Here is a 17,512-nt window from a genome sequence, read left to right on the forward strand (position 1 = left end):
ACAAGCTACGGTCCTCCTGGAAAATCTGGTCCCTACTAAGAATCCCAAGTCACGACTATTAAACGGAATATTCCCTACCATTCTTACGAAAAACACGATTAAGAATTTGTACGCGATTTTAGTTAATATTGCTGGCTAGTCCTACATCTACAATTTCTAAACAACAAACGACAAAAACAATTTAAGTGACATTGACAATGACACTCAATTTGCCATCAAGTCTGTGAGCATAATTTCAACAAAAAATTTACCAGTGACAACAACAAGAACAACAATAATAATAACGCTGTGACTCAAACTACTTGTCAGATACTCACACTCTTCTGCTTGCCAGTCCACATTACCCATTCAAAGCGGGAAGAATTGAATAATAATTGCTTCGATTTTTGTTCCGCAGCGAGGAGGAGAATGTCTGAACTTATCCTTGTGCTAAACTGTTACAACGATCTGTGGTTATCCTTCTCACATCCTCACATAATACTCATCTATTGTATATAAGCCATGTTTTCTGTAAAACTCTATCTCTCTCAGTCTTTTTGCTTTTGCTGTCCTATCTCTGATCTCTGATAGTTCTGTAAAGCTGCCTTGCATTGCCGACCTTTGCGCCGACTTGCAAATATCTCTCCGTCCATCTCTCTCTCTCTCTCTCTCTCTCTAGTACTCTCTCTCTCTCTCTCATACATTTATATATGTCTTATGCATATATATTTGTTATGTATAGTTTAAGAGCGCATATGTCGGTAATGATGATGAACGATGAACGATACGATTTATGTTCTCTAACAGCAGCAAATAACCGATATATGCGTTTGTGCTAATGTTATATATTTTTTGTATTAATTTGTTTTAAGTATTTTTATTTTATTATGCACAATAAAAAACAACGGTGACAAAATTTTTAAAAACACTTGCCTTTCGATTCAAACAAATCAAGCGAAAACTCATGTTTAACATTCAAAGGGTAAATGGTAAAAGTGTGAAAATTGGTGATAATGATAATGATTATATAAAATCTATTAAGCGCGCAATCAAATGACTCTGCAATTGCTTTACAAATTCAAATTAAATGCAAAATGTCAGCATAAACGTAAGTAACAACGTACAAGTACAACATTGGAATAATTTATGATCTGATGTAATGGAAATGGTGACTTTTTAAAAAAAATCACTTTTATATTATCCATTACGTAATATGATGCCAACGTACTCTAAATATCCGTCTAACGGACATTTATTGTTGAAATTCTCATCATCCGATCAATTCAGAAAACTAACGAACATAACGTATAAATTCTTAGATTCCTCTTTGAACACGCCCACTTCAGCGAAAGAAAGGAACTTAGGTGGAAAAAAAAGAGACAAATTATTAAAATGATATTTCGCAGCATTCGATAGGGGGTAACACGTCAGCTAAACACTTTCCAATATTACTATCTATACTATGAGGTGCCTTACCCACGTTGCATATATTACTGCAAAACTGATCTGTTGTCCTGACAGTTCCTATTCAGATTCAAGATTTCCTATCGCTTTGATTGCAAAACCGTTCAAATCACGCAAAAAAACTTGCTGGATTACTTCCCTTGAACCGAAGGTACATATATAAATTGAAAGCACCACGCAAAAATCGGTTTCTGTTTATATTGCATATATATAATAAATACACACAATTCAATTGCAAGAGAATCGGAATAAGGATAAAGGTCTACCTATGTTTAATGCACGATGTTTGAAAGATTTTTTTTGCATTACAATCTCTGAAAAATCATTCCTCGCATATAGATCGCAGCACGTCCTGTCTTATCCAATATGCAAATCATTTTTAGAGCAAATGCATCAGTTTTTGGACTAATGTAATACACATCTACATTTTATACTAGAATCGAATTTTCGATGCCTATGCCTTTGTGTTTATATATTTTCGAAAAATGTATTTAATAAATTTTTTATTTAATAAGTTTTTAGAAGACCTAATTTATTCCTTGCGGAAGTTACGCTAATCATGCAACTCCGTATTGCAGATCGCTTTAATATCCAATGTCCAGTTTTCAAGATTCAATGATTCAAGATAGCTTGCCTTTCGGTCCTTCGTCCTTTTGTTAAAAACCCCGAATATCGATAAAAGAAGAAGAAGTTACAAATTATTAACTCTTTCCCGCCGTCATATGCAAGTAATAAGCTGGCACTTATCGTTTCAACTCTAAAGCGTGCGGTCAGAACTTTCCTCATTTGTATTCGTTTGAAGAACGCTCCGGTAATAACAATAAGTTTAACCCAAGGTCACATCATCACTCAGAGTTCAACTGTAAGGCATTGCATATTGTAGATGTTAACAGACTCCTTCTGAAGTCGAACATAATTCCTCTTTCGTTTCTATACTTGTTATGTATATTATGCATGCAGCTTAGCGCAATAAGCGATCGCAGCAGATGCGCGCAAAACCATTCGTTACGATTTAATCTCATTTTCGTTTTCTTCTTTATATATAAAAAGCGTAAATGAAACTTTGCTCGTATTTAATAGATATGTTATGTAAGATAACCTCGACTTTTCAAGCTACATGTTACACACAAAATCATTGATACGGCGCTAATTAAAGTTCAATCGTAAATGCAAGTTTCCACGTAAAATGCATAATCGGCGTTAAGTAATAAAATTTACACATTATCTAAATTAGATTTATGTATGGAAGAAAAACTGAAAAATAAATTTTGAAAAATTTGCACAAACACTAATGCAAACAATGAAAAGAAAAGACTTATCATCGTAACATTTGCTTATAGAATGATTTTCTTCGCTCATAACGAAACAAAGGCAACGGCAAAGCATGTGGCAGGTTCAAGAGATATGTAATAATGTGTCAAGAAAGAAAACAAGAAGTAAAAACCAGATATAACGGTAGAGACACTATAACACTTGACTTTAATAAAGTGTAGCATTTAATAAGAGAAATGCCAAGAAACAACCGAAAAAAAAACGAAGACATGGCAAGTGAGTAAAAAAATTATGTGCAAATAGGAGCGAATATTGGATACCTACCCATTAGCAGAGATGTATGTTACTGGGCCAATTGGAATTGATATTTCATTTATTCATATTGCGATGTGGTTGGGCGTTTATCGCTTTCACGATGGATCCTGTAGGTGAGTGGGCGAATGCTTTCACTTCTTCAAGCATTTTAATTTAGGCAGGGATTTATGTACCGAATTTCATCTTTCCATACTTCATTCAAATTTTGTGAATTGCCATAAGAAACGAATAAAGGGTCAAGTGAATTAATGAGAATGAAGTAAGCAACAGGTATTCTTCTATCTATCAGCTAAGAAAACTGATTAACAAACTCGATATACAAACGTGATAGTGAACGAAACGCGAACAAGACATTTAACGCGCCTGACAGGAAAGAGATGACCCTGTTAGTCAGCGATAGCATGAAGTCTACACAGCTGAGGTATATTGCATCATCGCTTTCAATTAGATATTGTTCAAGGAACGTAGATGATAATCTTTTTAGTCGCGTGTTTCCCTGAATTTGCTATTGAATGAAAGCAACGTTGGTTGTTGCACTTAGTTTTCGTAACTTTCGTATCTTGAAAAACTGCGCACAAACTATTGGAAAATTTGCCCACTGACATGCCCAAAACATAAATATTACTTGTCTTATTTCCCTGGAAAGAGAGAGCAATGCATATCGGCCATTTTAAGGCTTTAAAAGCCATTACTCAGGAGAAACTTATTCCGCTGTAAAGGCTTTAATGTATTTAAGATGGTTATGTGCCTGTCGACCCTAATATCAGTAACAATGTTGCAGATTTGTACCTAATTTTACTATCTTGCATAGTGATATTCGTCGTAGTTATATTTTTATTTGATTTCTATACCTTTTGGTTGGTGAAAAAAACATTTTCTTATCTTTTTCCTTGACTTTAATTTTGTTGCTTGCTGTGCAGTGTAAACTTGAGAGCATCTTCAATTCGCTTCGACGGCAGATGCTAGAGATTGATACAAACGTTCGTTCGTATGGTTATAGATGTATGTAAATGCATATATAAAGCATATACATACAAACACACACACACACACACACACACACACATGTAGACATTTGCATTTTGTTTATCTCTATATGTGTTTGTTTTGAACCCTCTTCGCTTCTTTCTTTCTGGGACTGATGTTTATTATTATTGTTCCTTTATCACTTTCACTTTCTCTCGACTGGATTACTGGCTGCAATAACAAAACCAAAGTTTATTTTCATATCTCTCTGCTCTTCTCTTCAAATTTTTTTGCCCAAATACATGTTGTGCATGTAGTATACAGCTAAAGTTTTGTATTTTTGTGCAAAATTCCCAACATTTTTGTTGCTGTTATTTTATTGCCATGCAACAATATGCATCATCTGTCTTCATTTCTTTGCCTTAAAAAAATAAAAACAGCAAAACAAAAAAATACGCAAAAAAAATTTTCTTTTTTTTTTTCGTTGTTGTTGTTGTTATTGTTGTTGTTGTTGTGTGTTTGCTGATTATTTAACTTCCTAGTGTGTACAATCTGCGCAAAAAAATATTTTCTTTATTGCTTTATTTTTGTACGTAACCTCGTACACAAACCTCACTAAGCCTGAGTGCGAGCAGATGTTTACAGCTGTAGTTGTGACTATAAATTTCAAGCTTGAAGCTTATGGTCGTGAAAATGAACTATTATTGGCTTCTGTGTGCGTGCATACAGAATGCATAGAATCCGCGAATATATATGCATGTGTATAGAATCTGTGGAATTCTTGAAAACATGTGATATAACATGTTGTGATCAAAGAAAATCAGACCCGAACAGCAACAACATAAAGAAAGTTCTTAGGCGAACATATCTGTCGGTTTCAAGTAATTCTATTTGAGGAGTGCGAGAAACTGCAACTTACAATTACGTCTGATGTACGTGATTTTAAGAGAGCAATTGGTTTGCTTTTAAGAAACCAAGAATGGCTTATTAAGTTGCCTTGCAATAGCTAGTGTATGCCCTTATTTGTAGAACTATTTCTTTAGTTGCTCAATTGATCTTTCTCTGTAATAATATGGCACTTTTAAGATTAATAGGTTGGCAAACAAGTAAATGCTTTTTGGTTTTACACTTTTATCTAAAGAATGAATTCTATGTTATGACGATTCTCTCGATTATTGTAACAATTTCATAGCATATCTCCTCCTCAGAGGCGAAAAAATGAATCAAATATCAGGTCACCACAATTGCAGAAAGTTTTCCGAAGCTCTACGACTGGAGAGTTTTGTGCGGATAGCAACGAGTTGCTGAATTCGATTATCTTTGTAGTTTCCAAAAAAAAAAAAAAAACAATATAAACTGATTGAGGTTTCCATCAAACTCTCCTTTGAACTATCTTATCGGGCAGCTAATCCGTTTGTCGTCATTGATGGAGATTCGTTTCAAAAAATAGTTCTTTATATTAAATCAAAATCTTCCCGCCATTTAATTGACATTCAAGCCCCTCGCGATTACACTTGCACTTACACTTTCCTTCCGTCCTGGCCATAAGGGAATAAAATAGTTCAAAAGTTGATTTTTGCCCTTCATACAAACATTAACCCCAATGGAAGGTTTACAACCGAAATCGCACACAACTAACTTTCAATCTAACACAGATGCCGCATCACTTATAGAAGCCTTTAAGACGAAGCAAACGAAATGCTGGACACGCAACTTTCGAAATTTTTATAAGAGGTTAATGCCCTCGGTTTATAAGGGTGAAGTGTGGCGAAATGGGAAAGAGACCTCAACCTATATCCTTGCACCCATTCCGCACAAAAGATTTTATAATTTACACGATCAAGAAGAATGATTTGCATAAACAAAACGCTATGGTGGTGTATGTAAATCTCATACTTATGCACATCTCATCTCATATTTATGCACATCTACTCATGTGGCATCTCATAGTAAAATACCACGAAATTTTTTTAAACTTTACGTCAATTTTTAGACGCTTGTGTCCTGACATTTCCGCATTATACCTATAAATATCTTGTTTTAAAAACTCGCATAACTCAATGACATTAATGTAGACGAGATTGTTTTTTAAATTGATTTTTTTTAAAAATTTCACTGTTTTTTTTATTTCATTGTGTTACTGACATAATTCGCCTGGAAAGATATGTAAAAGTGTTCATTTCATTCCACCGCAGGCTGAAACAAGAATATAAGATTACAACGCGAAAAGAAAAAAAAATAATGCAAGCAAAAATATATACAAACTTTGCGAATGTTTCAGATAAAAAAATCTATTTTAAGGACGAAACTGGATTAAATTTCTTTCATAGTTAACATTAAAAAGAGAGAGAGAGAGAAAAAAAAGGATGAATTTTATTAAAAAGTTGTAGTGCTTTTTTCATGTACACGATTTTAATGGTTGCCATTATACCCGTGTTAACACTGATGTATGTATGCGTGTACATGTCATAGTAGTACAACGTAGTAACGAAAATGTTTTAAGATTTAATGGCGCTCTGCACTTCAATTCCCTTTGCATGCTCCATCAACTGAAATTTATCAAATATATGGTATAAGGCCTGAGTTGTTTAAATCTCTCGGAATTTAATCTATAGTTGGTCAGAACATGTCTCCGTACGTGGAAGCACGGAAAGGATTATATAAATAGAGCAAGGAGAGAAGGGGAAACACCGAACGTGTGAATATTGGGAAAGACAGGAGGTGAGGTAAACCGTCTGGATTGCTAACATCGTCAGGGTTTAGAAAGTCTCGATGGCAGGCAGCGAGAGGAATATTTCATATCATTTGAATGAGACTAACGAATATTTTTGCATAGATGTGTGTGATACCAAACCGATGAAAAGGGGCTTAGACGAGCCAAGACCTCGTTTGGAGTCTAATTTCATTTTTTAAAGTTAAACAGTTATGTGGACGAAGCGCTCGGAGCTAGCGATCGGAGGCTGTGTTATCATCAGCTTAAATAGTGTAAATCATTTCTCATTCTCTCCTTTTGCCTAGACTTCGATTTGGAGCCATGATAATGGCCTGAAAAATTGCGCAGGAAGAAAAAACATTTTTTCCATTCACTCCCGTGAGTTCGATGCCAGGGAAATAATTTTTTTTTTTTTTTTAGAGTTTTCCAATTACTAATGAGACGTTGGCTGTTTCTCGAAAATGTGTTTTATGATACATATATGGCACACTATTCGGGGTATATATGCGGTGCCAGTTACAATGTGCCTCGAGCAACTGAATCTTGATAATCTAGCATACAACTAAAAACCCTAAGCATACGTGTTGGGCGTCACATTTTTGAACCGAGGCGATTATGTTTTCCTTTCTGTTTTTAAAAAGCTAAAGCGTATAATATAAGATACAAGGCATGCAGGGATTGAAAGCAGTCGATCATGTAGCTCAGATAGGTTAGCTTTTACGAAATCGATGAAAATGTTTGAGATGCAAAGTAAACGCTTACCTGAGTTTTGTATAAGTATAAGGTCCTCTGATCATAACGTTGCTCAGGCTCAATGGCATTTTTAGGGATCATTGATCAAGCAAGCTGTTGTCTTCATCTCATCGTTTGGTTGATTCGATTAATCACATCACAAACAGATATACTTGAGCAAATCTGAAAGTAACAGAAAGCCAAAGTTAAACTTGTTGGAAATTTTGTTTTTTATTGATCGATCTGTTGTTGTATTCTCTCATGTACAAAGTGCAGATTCTCGAAATTAGTAAAGCATTCTCACGGTGGATTCGGATTGCAAAAAAGAAGACAGCAATCTCTATAACATACACATTGTTGTAATGAAAACTTCATTAGTATTGTTTAGCTACGCACCCTGCCTATGAATGCATGGCATGAAATGTCCCAGAAAGCTCAATCATTCAGTTGGCACTTTTACGATTTTTGCTTTTAAGCAGCATTTCAAGGCAATAAATAAAAAAATATGATTAATTGGATGGCTTTCCTAACGGTAATGGTTAATCAGCAAAGCTGTTTGGATTACGTCCAAAAATATATTTTCTCATCAAATCTGTTGCAAAAACTATACAACATTTGCTTTCCATTATTAATATAATGCGACGAACGTGATGTACATGCGTCGTTATAAGCGAAACTATGTCAAAAATTGAATCAAAACACTGCATAATAACATCGTTGATATCCAGGGCAATCATTGGATTATGATATAAAAAAAAAATACCATGAGCAACAATAACTACACGTTTTGTTATAATGGCCATATGAGACTAAAAAATTATATTTATATTGAATTTTCATGTCTACTAAACGCTAATGTTTATTTTTGAATCATAATTTTGATATAGAATGACGACACGGCCATGGCAAAATGAACTCCCCCCAAGTTTATGATCATTTGAAAGAGTTGGCCTTTCCGGGTGTCTTCTCTATACGTTATCTTTCATTACTTTATCGTAATAGCAGACCGAAGAAAAAACACGCAGGTGATCGAAAGGGCGGATAGTCAGATAAACATAACGGTACTGACTGAAAATCGATTTCGGATTAAGAACAAATAGTCCTCTTTTTTCTTTCTATGTTTAAAGAAAAAATAATCAAATCATTTGATATATGTGTGGGGTTGTTGAGTGTAAGAAGCGTTACACTATGTATGAGGTCGACGTCGTCAAATTGAATTTTAATCATCATAAAAGTATACGTACAACGTATTTAAATTTAAAAAATGCGAAAAAACTCATGCGTCAATGCTTTTATCGTATCAATGAAAGATTACATGTACGTAGCTAATAAAAAACAGTTGATAATAAACACAGGATAGGTTAGGATAAGAGGATAGGTTCATTCTCGTGCCTACATACTCATGAAGCATTTAAGTATTTTTTAATATTTATTTTTGACTTTCATTGCTTAAAGCGTTTTTTTACCCTTTCTGAAATGAGAAATCAGATCGTCAGCAATTCATTTGTTTGTTATCTTGAATTCGGTTCGTAATAAGCCTTTCAAATAAATTGTTTTTTTTTGACTTTTGAAGGTTTAATGTGGACTGATATTTTTATTATGGAATAAGGAAGCATTTGCATTCGAAATTGACTACTTTGTTAGCAGTTTCGTTGAGACTTTCTTCGAGCAGTGTGTACCTTTTCGGGTCATTTTCGGATTAATCAAACAGTGCCTAAACAAGGTTTTCCTTCTTTAAAGCTCTATCATTCACGAGCTAAAACTTTTGAAACCACTATTGGCAGTTTACTGTTCCATGCCCCGTGATCGCGTACTTTTATTGAGATCGTTAAGCAATTCTGCTGCTTTCGTCATAACTTTTGAAGAGTTAACCTTAAGAAGAAAGACAAACCAAAAAAAAAACCCTCGCTTACAATTCGTTGCTGTTGCGTTGAATGAAGTTATGAAGCAATTGTGTCCCTTCGCAGAAATCCAACCGTCTTTTTGATATATATCTATATATATATAAATATACATATATATGGCGTTCGCGTGTATGTAAATCGTTGTTACGTTAAAAAATACATCCTTTTGTGAACTTAATTTACCCTACATTAAAAACTTTGGATGCGGATATTGCACGCGTAAAAGTAAATGATATCACATTTCATTGCTCAAGCAGATGCCTTCAGCCGTTGTAATCGTTTGAGCAGAACTTGTTTGTCTCTTGTAAATGTTTTAAAAAGTCAGGCGAAAGAGAAAAAATTACAAAAGACCTTTTTAATTATGATTAATAAAACGCAAATATATTTTTCTCCCCCTTTTTTTATTACTATTTTAATTTTTTTTTTTTTTTATTTACTATAAATTTTTCGCAAGCTGATGAATTTTTATTAACAGTTTTGGAAGTAATTTCATCGCTTCTGTAAAAACAATACCTGTTAATTCCCCGCTGTGCATCTAATAACAAGGAGGCAGTAAGCCTTCTGTCTTTTTTTTTTTGTTGTCGTTGTAATAAAGGTCACTTTCAGTAAATTTGTTTTGAAAAAAAAAACGTGAATAAATAAAAATAATGATAAAAAATCATTTTCTTCTTCACGCATTCCCAATAAAGTAAAGTAAGTTTGCCTCCATTGATTCTTTCTTTGCGTCACTAATTACAAAATTGATGGATGTTAAAAATAAGAAAGATTTATTCGCAGAACACATATACATAGTTTACATTTTTTAATTAAAAATGTTTGTAAGAAAACGCACAAAAAGTTACACTAATTGGTTGAGTGTGCACATCAAACAAACAACAAATTGTTGTGAAAAAAACTTGAAAGTTTACGCTCGAAAAACTACGTCCGAATTCTTTGTGCTTTGAAAGCAAATATGTGCGTTTATGTTAACGATTGTTCCTTGCAAATACATCATTAACATAATTGGTAATATTATGAGAAAGGGTGAACGTTGAGTGGACTTGTTTTGTTTTTACATATATATGTATGTGCTTGACTAAATAAATAAACAATAATGATGGAATCCAAATGAAAATGAAAATCGACTGACTGACTATAAAGAAAAACTGGTGCTTTCCCTAGCAAGGAGTACTTGCAAAAGACTATATCATGAAGCAGTAGCTTTCTACTCTTCCCGACATCTCGCCACCATCCACAAAAACCGAGCGAAAAAGAACAATAATAGCCGCCAAGTATCATATTCAGAGTCACGTTAGAAACACATACTGCATGAGGCAGTCGCGTAGGCTTTGAAATACCTTGTTGAACACTTAACTACTTCCGAAAGTAGGTTTTCATGGTAGTAAAGGAAAAAATAAAGCTTTTCAAAAATTTCTCTTTTTTGTACTAGCGAAGACTATTCCACGCATGCAGCAATCAAGATGTGCTTGATATCTTTTGTTAGCCACGGGATCTTACGTGCATAAGGAAAATTGGTTTTAATACGCGATGCAATGTGTATTTTATTATAATGATATTATAATTGGCTAATATTTGAATTTATTTAATTGTATTGTTTTTTTTCTCAATATGCGATAATTGAAAATAAACCGATTGAATGTAAGTTTTTACTCTTTAAGCGGACTACAACGCGACAGCCCCCATGCAAGGAGATATCGTGAAAGTACATAAACTATTGATTTAATTTTTGCCTTTTCTTTCTTCGTATGCATGCATACATCATCAAAGAAACAATAGATTTTCTCCTTACCCAATAACACGAACATAGACTCATAGTTTATTAGTTGCTGGCAGAGATTATTATATTGTTTCGCACGCATGTACTCGTCACATGAATCATCATCAACATTTCATTTATCTATATTTTATTTCGGCTGCCGCCACAATTATTGCTTGGAAATAATCCGTAATCCGTCGTAACGGTAGCAGAGAAAAAAAAAATATTATGAAAATTGTTTGCATGTATGTTATAACACTTTACAGTCAACTGTCTTTTGAACAATAACGAGAGCTTGATCATCATTTAACGATATGTATGTATGCATGTGTATGATCAGAGCACATCAACATGCGTTCCCATGTGTGAATTGTGTTCGTAATTGATGGATGGTGATCATCGAACCCTGTGTGTGCGATGTTGGCACGATACACACAGCCCGTACAAGCAGGCATCAACGTATGTATGTATGTATGTATGTGATGTTGTCGTACGTGCCTCGAGTTTAATTTTCGAAGAAATTGCATGTTTAACAATATTGACAACTACACTAATTTAAAGTCATATAAACATTTACAAGACAATAATTGTGTTGAATACAATAAATATTAAATTCAAATATATTCGCATAAAGGATGTACAAGTTAAACTTACGTATATGCATATATTTAGCGTAACATCAATTGAACAAACAATTATATGGGAAAACATTTATAGCAAACAAAGCATTAACTATTGTCGGTAGCCTCCAATTATGTTTGCAAATCACAAATTAAAAAAATAAAATGAAAACTTGCTAAGACCATCTTAGCACCACCGAGAGTTTCTTCATTGTTTAATCATAATAGTGGTCTGCGACGAAGTGTATCAACGACGTGTCGAACGCTCATGGCCGATTTCCCGAAACAAAGAAAAAACACTTCATTGCTAACTTTTATTAATTATTTTTCTCAAGTCGCGATATTCATATCTTTGTATTCGTTTTTTTATGCTTTAATCAATAAATCTTTACGTTCTTTTAAATATTTTATAATTATTTTATTTTATTTACTCTGAAAAACGTTTCAGGAGCCTTTGAAAATTATTTTACACAGCATATTATTACTCATAAGAAAGCAATGTTCGGAGAATTTCGTCACATATGTACTTAGCAGGCATGAGCATGGTTGCGTGAAACACACAAAAAGATTTGATGCGACCGCAGGCATGTGTTTGTTGTTTGTATACAAACATTATACGCAACTAATGCATACCCATAACTCATTACTTATGCATGGTCGTTCGAACTTAGATTGTTTTGTTTGCTTAAATGCTCGAACAATTCTTAATTCTGTTATTATATGTATAAGTAAAAGAGTAAATGCATATCTACTTGGTTTGACAATGTGCTCGCTGCGAACAAACTAGTTACGGTTACTTTTTTTTGATTTTGTTTGATCTTTTTGTTTTTTGTTTTTGGTTGGTATCAATACATTAGGCAAACTTTTCTTTTTACATCTGCATTTCTTAAACTTATATAAGAAAATAATGTAAAAATAATGGTTCTTGATAAATTTTTTGTTTTTAAAAAAAGTAAACAACATATTAAATGAATTTTTTTATTTATAAACACCCTCTCCTATACTACTGTGAAAGCTTTTAATAAATGGAAAAAAATCAAAGTTTGCCTTATCCAATTTGCTTATTGATCATGTAGGGAAGGTTGAGTAAATAAATTTCTTGCTAAACTTTTCACGTGTTTCGTGTTCTTTGCTTTTAAATTTGCACTTCACCCACCCTTCTCCCGAATTACGTGCGCTCTTTTACGATACTTTTGCTCTAAACATATTTTGCCTCTAGTAACGCTCATGGTAATGGTATGGAAATAATTTGTTATATACAATGTATTTTTTACGACCACATTTTGTTGTATAGCTATAAAACTGAAGATATTTTATTCAATTATCCTGAAGCATATAACATACAAAACAATAGCAAGAAAATTCCATTCTTAAGTTTCAAAAAATTGTAACTGAGAGCAGCATCACCCATGCACCTCAATTCCAAGATTTTGTAGAGTAGAATGTGTAATAATGTAATGTAATATTTATTCGTATTGTTTCATTTATATATACCAAGTAATTTTGCCGTTTCTTATATCCTCCACTTGAAAATGCGGACATGTTTGATTTGTTTTCCCCTTCGCAACATGCAGATGTATTCATTAGTAGCCCTTGAGGATGCAGTTATATATTATGGATTAGAAAAAGATTTTAAGTCGTTATTTGTTCGTCTGTCCATCCACACGAATGCCTCTTTGCCGTGCAACAGACCGGTTACACTACGAAGTGATGCAAACAGCTGCTTATTTGATAAAGTTTCAAAGCAAATGCAAGAAGCCACGACCATGGCAAGCAAAAAAATCCAACTTACAATCTCCAAAGAAGATACTTTGCTAAGATTTAGTACAAATGGTTTCCAAAAGCGTTTTGAACGTGAGAGCTAAATTAAAAGCCTTTTTGTACTAATGCTAGAGAGGGAATCAAAAATCTACCCTTATGAGAAAGTAACTATTCCGATTCTTTTTATGATGAGTTCTTTTGGAAAAACTTCGAACGGCAATTCAAACTTGCTGGCTTGTCTAGCCAGCAAACCAGCCATGTTCTAATCTATCAGTTTCTTTGTTCAGACGATTAAACATTTAGTTAAACGTTTGGTAAGCTAGTTTTTCGATCGCCAACCTTACTTACTTGCTTACTTATAAGTCATTTTAGGAATCTAGTGTATGCAGATTGTTCGTCTGTTCAAGTAGTCAAGTCATCATAGAAGTTGAACCACGTAATCAGTCATCCTGTTTAATGACCTAAGTTATCAACTGGACTACTTAGACGGTTAGTTAGTTTAATCGACTTTAACCCCACCGCTTAATCCTGCCTGTCGATATTTAGCAGAAAATTTACACCAGTAGTCTAGTCAGCCCAGAAAAGAGCTCGTTTTATTTAATTTATCCCATTCGAGGAAGTGTCCACATCGTATATGCAATGATACCGGAAAAAGTAATCAGTTAGTAGGGAAAAAGCAGCTGCGGAGATAAGATTGGGTTTAAATAAAAATTACCTTAGAATTGGGTAAACATTTAACTTGTTATAGGTTTGCATTTGTGAGGCAAAGCGAGGATCACCAGGAATAAAAATGGTCAACATAAGCTCCTTGGGAATGGTCTTCAAGGCATTACAAACGGCAAACTACATTGCCGCGGTAACGTATAAAGACTAAGTCGCGGGGATGTTTTGTTTAAAACCTTTGCAATTAAAGCATTTGCCTTAAAGCCCATCATTGCACGCTTATGAAATTGTTATAATTAATAAAGAAAAATAAAAAAATTCTCTTTAATTTAAACCCCTCTCGACCTAATGGCAATAGAGATAAAACAATACGTATAATCGATTGATTGATTAAATAACTTCCATATGTTTCGGAATAAAGCGATTTATACATTATGTAATCTGAACGGTTAATTCACAACTTAACCTCGTTTCATAAATAAAAAAAAGAAGAAAAAAAAAGAAAAATCTTTTTATAACAAATATCAATATTTTGAAAAAAGTAAAGGTCAAATTGACCAACTGTTCGCTACTGTAAGTTGTGGCAAACAACAATCTAAAGCAATGATACTCACCTTGGCGATCGACATTTTTCTCTATAAAGACAATAGATGAGAGTCTAAACATACAATAAGAAGCTGATGACACTTTAATACTTGCACTGATAGTCTAGATTGCTGTTAAATAGAACCATCAGTTTCGAGCGAGAAGCAATAGATGAAATATAATAAAAAGAATGTTATAAATTTGAAAGTTTCGATTTAAGCACTTAAGTACGCCACAAGAAACAATTAACTCCCGTTCATTTAGGTAGTAAAACGAAAAGTTATTCACTATTCACGTTCGCATATAATCAATTTTAAGTATCTCTTTTAATCTGTATTTTAAATCTCTTTTGCATTTCTTTGCAGATGATTAAAATGATGGTGACTGTCGTGATAGTCTTCACCATGTGCTGGCTGCCATTTAACATACTTATTGTAAGTATCTTGAGCGTGTAAGTAGTTGTTTTTTCCTACTGTAAAACTTAATGACCCTTCCACGGTATAATAAAAAAAAGTTTAAAATTGCTTTCATGCTTCTTGCTCCAGAGTGTTTTGTTGATTTAATTTAATTTCATTTTTGGTGACAGCTGCTGTTAAACGATGAAGAGTTTCGTTTATGGGGTCCATTGCCGTATATTTGGTTTGCATTCCATTGGCTGGCCATGTCACACAGTTGTTACAATCCCATCATTTACTGTTATATGAATGCACGTTTTCGTGGCGGTTTTCTTCAAATCATCCATCGAGTTCCCGGCTTAAGACGTTGCTGCTGCTTACGTCATTTTTTTCATTCACGCGACGACCGAAGTTACGAAGCTACCGGTGAGATGACCTTCAAATTCAAACATCATATTGTTGGTGGTCTAATAAGGAAACCTAAAATACGCATTAGGTGCCTCCATATTTTTTTTGCTTAAGTTCTTTTCTGTCACTAATAACATGATCTAAGTGTTAATCGTTTCGTTAGCTAAAACACTTGCGTGCATGCTGCAAATAAACTGGTATTATTTCCCAAGCAAAATACATAAAATAAATATTCATTTCAATCACATCGCTAATTGTATTGATAATAATGTCATAAGTTCATCTTGACTTAACTAAATGCTTTCAATGTTATGCATGCTGTTTAGCCCAATCACTCATGCTTGCCCGATTTGATTTATTAAAACCAAAATATTGATTGCTCCTAAGTATATGTTACATTATTCAAAGCAATCAAGCAATTCTCTAAAACCAGAGATTCCAAATCTGTGCGACTTTTTGACACTTTTCCGCATTAATACCTCCATACCTGTAGCAAACTATGGTAGGTAAATTTGAGTGCTTTTGCTTTTTTCCACGACATGCTTGCAACTAAACCTTCAAGCAACCATAGTGTGCTATGTAACACTGAATTTTGGGATAGTTAATTAAAAATTTAGGGAATCATTTAAGCAAAGAAAAGACAAAACAACACCTTGTGTGTTACTTCTCATGTTTTTTCTTGATTGGTTACTCAGGCGATGCCCTCTGTAGGTATATTACACACAGTGTAAGCACAATTATGATTAGGGTGAAAGAACGGGAGAAAGAGGGTTGGGCTGCCAACTAGGGAGATGTATGTCCGATCGCAATGTATTATCCCTTCAACTATTCGCTAAAGCTATGGCTTCACGGCAACCGTTAGTAAGAAATGGTTCCCCTTCTTACTTGCTGGGCTCTACATTACTTGTTATTGCTCCTTAGAAAAGGAAAATCACAAAATGCAGCACTTCGTCTGGCACCAGTTAAATTTAAAATATATATAATATACGTATGTGCGTACCAGTTCCTTTTTTTTTTTTTTTTTTGTTTACGTTACTTATAATGCTAGCGTTAAGCAGTCGTGTTTACTACACTAGTATACATACAGACAATCGCCTTTAGTTGAATATCATTCGTTCACCATATTTAGGAATCGACGATGCATTCCAGCTGCAACGTGTCAACACTTGCACAACCTACATCAGCAGCAGGCGAAAATTGCGAACGAACTCGATGCAAACGGTATGTTTTTCTTATTTTTTTTTTTTAAAGAGTCACCTAAAGGTATACTTAATTTTTTGAAGCAGAAATGTATTTCAATTTTTCTTTTAGAGTCAATCTTTATTTGCGGAAACAACGGTTTTACGATAAAGCCTGAGCGACACGAAGCAGAGCAGAAACCCCTTAACGAACGCTAGCATGTAAAGAACATTCTGAAAATATGTTCCCCTCAACTACCCAGCGAAGTTAATATTTACGCACACGAAACTTTGGCAAGTGCTTGACTTACGCACTTTTCCCTTTCATACTTTATGTAAATACGATGCCATTTTATTCTGCGTAACCAAATATTTCTAAACCAAATTTTTAATTAAAATTGATATGTACAAATTTAGAACCTCTGCAAAAATAAATACACTTTTTATTGTTTGATGTTATTTGTTTTTTTTTTTCTCTAATCTGACACACACATACTGAGTAGAAAATGGAGAGTTCGGGATTAGTTAAAAGGTCCATCACTAGTAGGTTGCTTCAAAGGCAGTTAGTGCGATTAAAAAAATCGATAATGTGGCAGAATACGAAGTGATAGAAAAAAGCATACAAGAGAGAGAGAGAGAGAGAGAGAGAGAGAGAGACAGAGAGACAAAAATTCAACAAGAGGAGAACGTAGCCCAATGAAATGTTTCTGGCTCATTGAAATAGTCCAGCATGACCTTCATTTGCCAATGCAACACACCGACCATATTTTCCAAATGCGTGCTAGCATTGACGGTGACCCC

The 17,512-nt window shown here is 34.0% G+C and overlaps 2 protein-coding genes across 5 annotated transcripts in view; one reads left to right on the plus strand and one right to left on the minus strand.

The window, feature by feature from the left end:
* LOC119634348 (leucine-rich melanocyte differentiation-associated protein) overlaps positions 1–12,328 on the minus strand; it is a 100,977-nt gene extending 88,649 nt beyond the window's left edge. Inside the window, exons 1-2 of the mRNA XM_038028432.1 lie at positions 11,756–12,328; positions 7,472–7,624 (exon numbers count right to left, since the gene is read on the minus strand). The gene's annotated coding sequence lies outside the window, so the exon portion shown is untranslated. The remainder of the gene's footprint in view (positions 1–7,471; positions 7,625–11,755) is intronic.
* LOC119634334 (RYamide receptor) overlaps positions 1–17,071 on the plus strand; it is a 121,568-nt gene extending 104,497 nt beyond the window's left edge. For 3 of the 4 annotated variants that reach the window (XM_038028412.1, XM_038028413.1, XM_038028414.1), the window contains 4 exons: positions 15,096–15,164; positions 15,317–15,621; positions 16,663–16,754; positions 16,845–17,071. In XM_038028412.1, coding sequence (XP_037884340.1) covers positions 15,096–15,164; positions 15,317–15,621; positions 16,663–16,754; positions 16,845–16,930 — 552 coding nt within the window. In that variant the 3' untranslated portion in view covers positions 16,931–17,071. The remainder of the gene's footprint in view (positions 1–15,095; positions 15,165–15,316; positions 15,622–16,662; positions 16,755–16,844) is intronic. The other variant, XM_038028415.1, reaches the window with a different exon arrangement.
* Positions 17,072–17,512: the final 441 nt, after the last annotated feature.

This window comes from Glossina fuscipes, unplaced genomic scaffold, assembly GCF_014805625.2.
Source record: "Glossina fuscipes isolate IAEA_lab_2018 unplaced genomic scaffold, Yale_Gfus_2 3, whole genome shotgun sequence".
In the NCBI taxonomy this organism is placed as follows: Eukaryota; Metazoa; Arthropoda; class Insecta; order Diptera; family Glossinidae; genus Glossina; species Glossina fuscipes.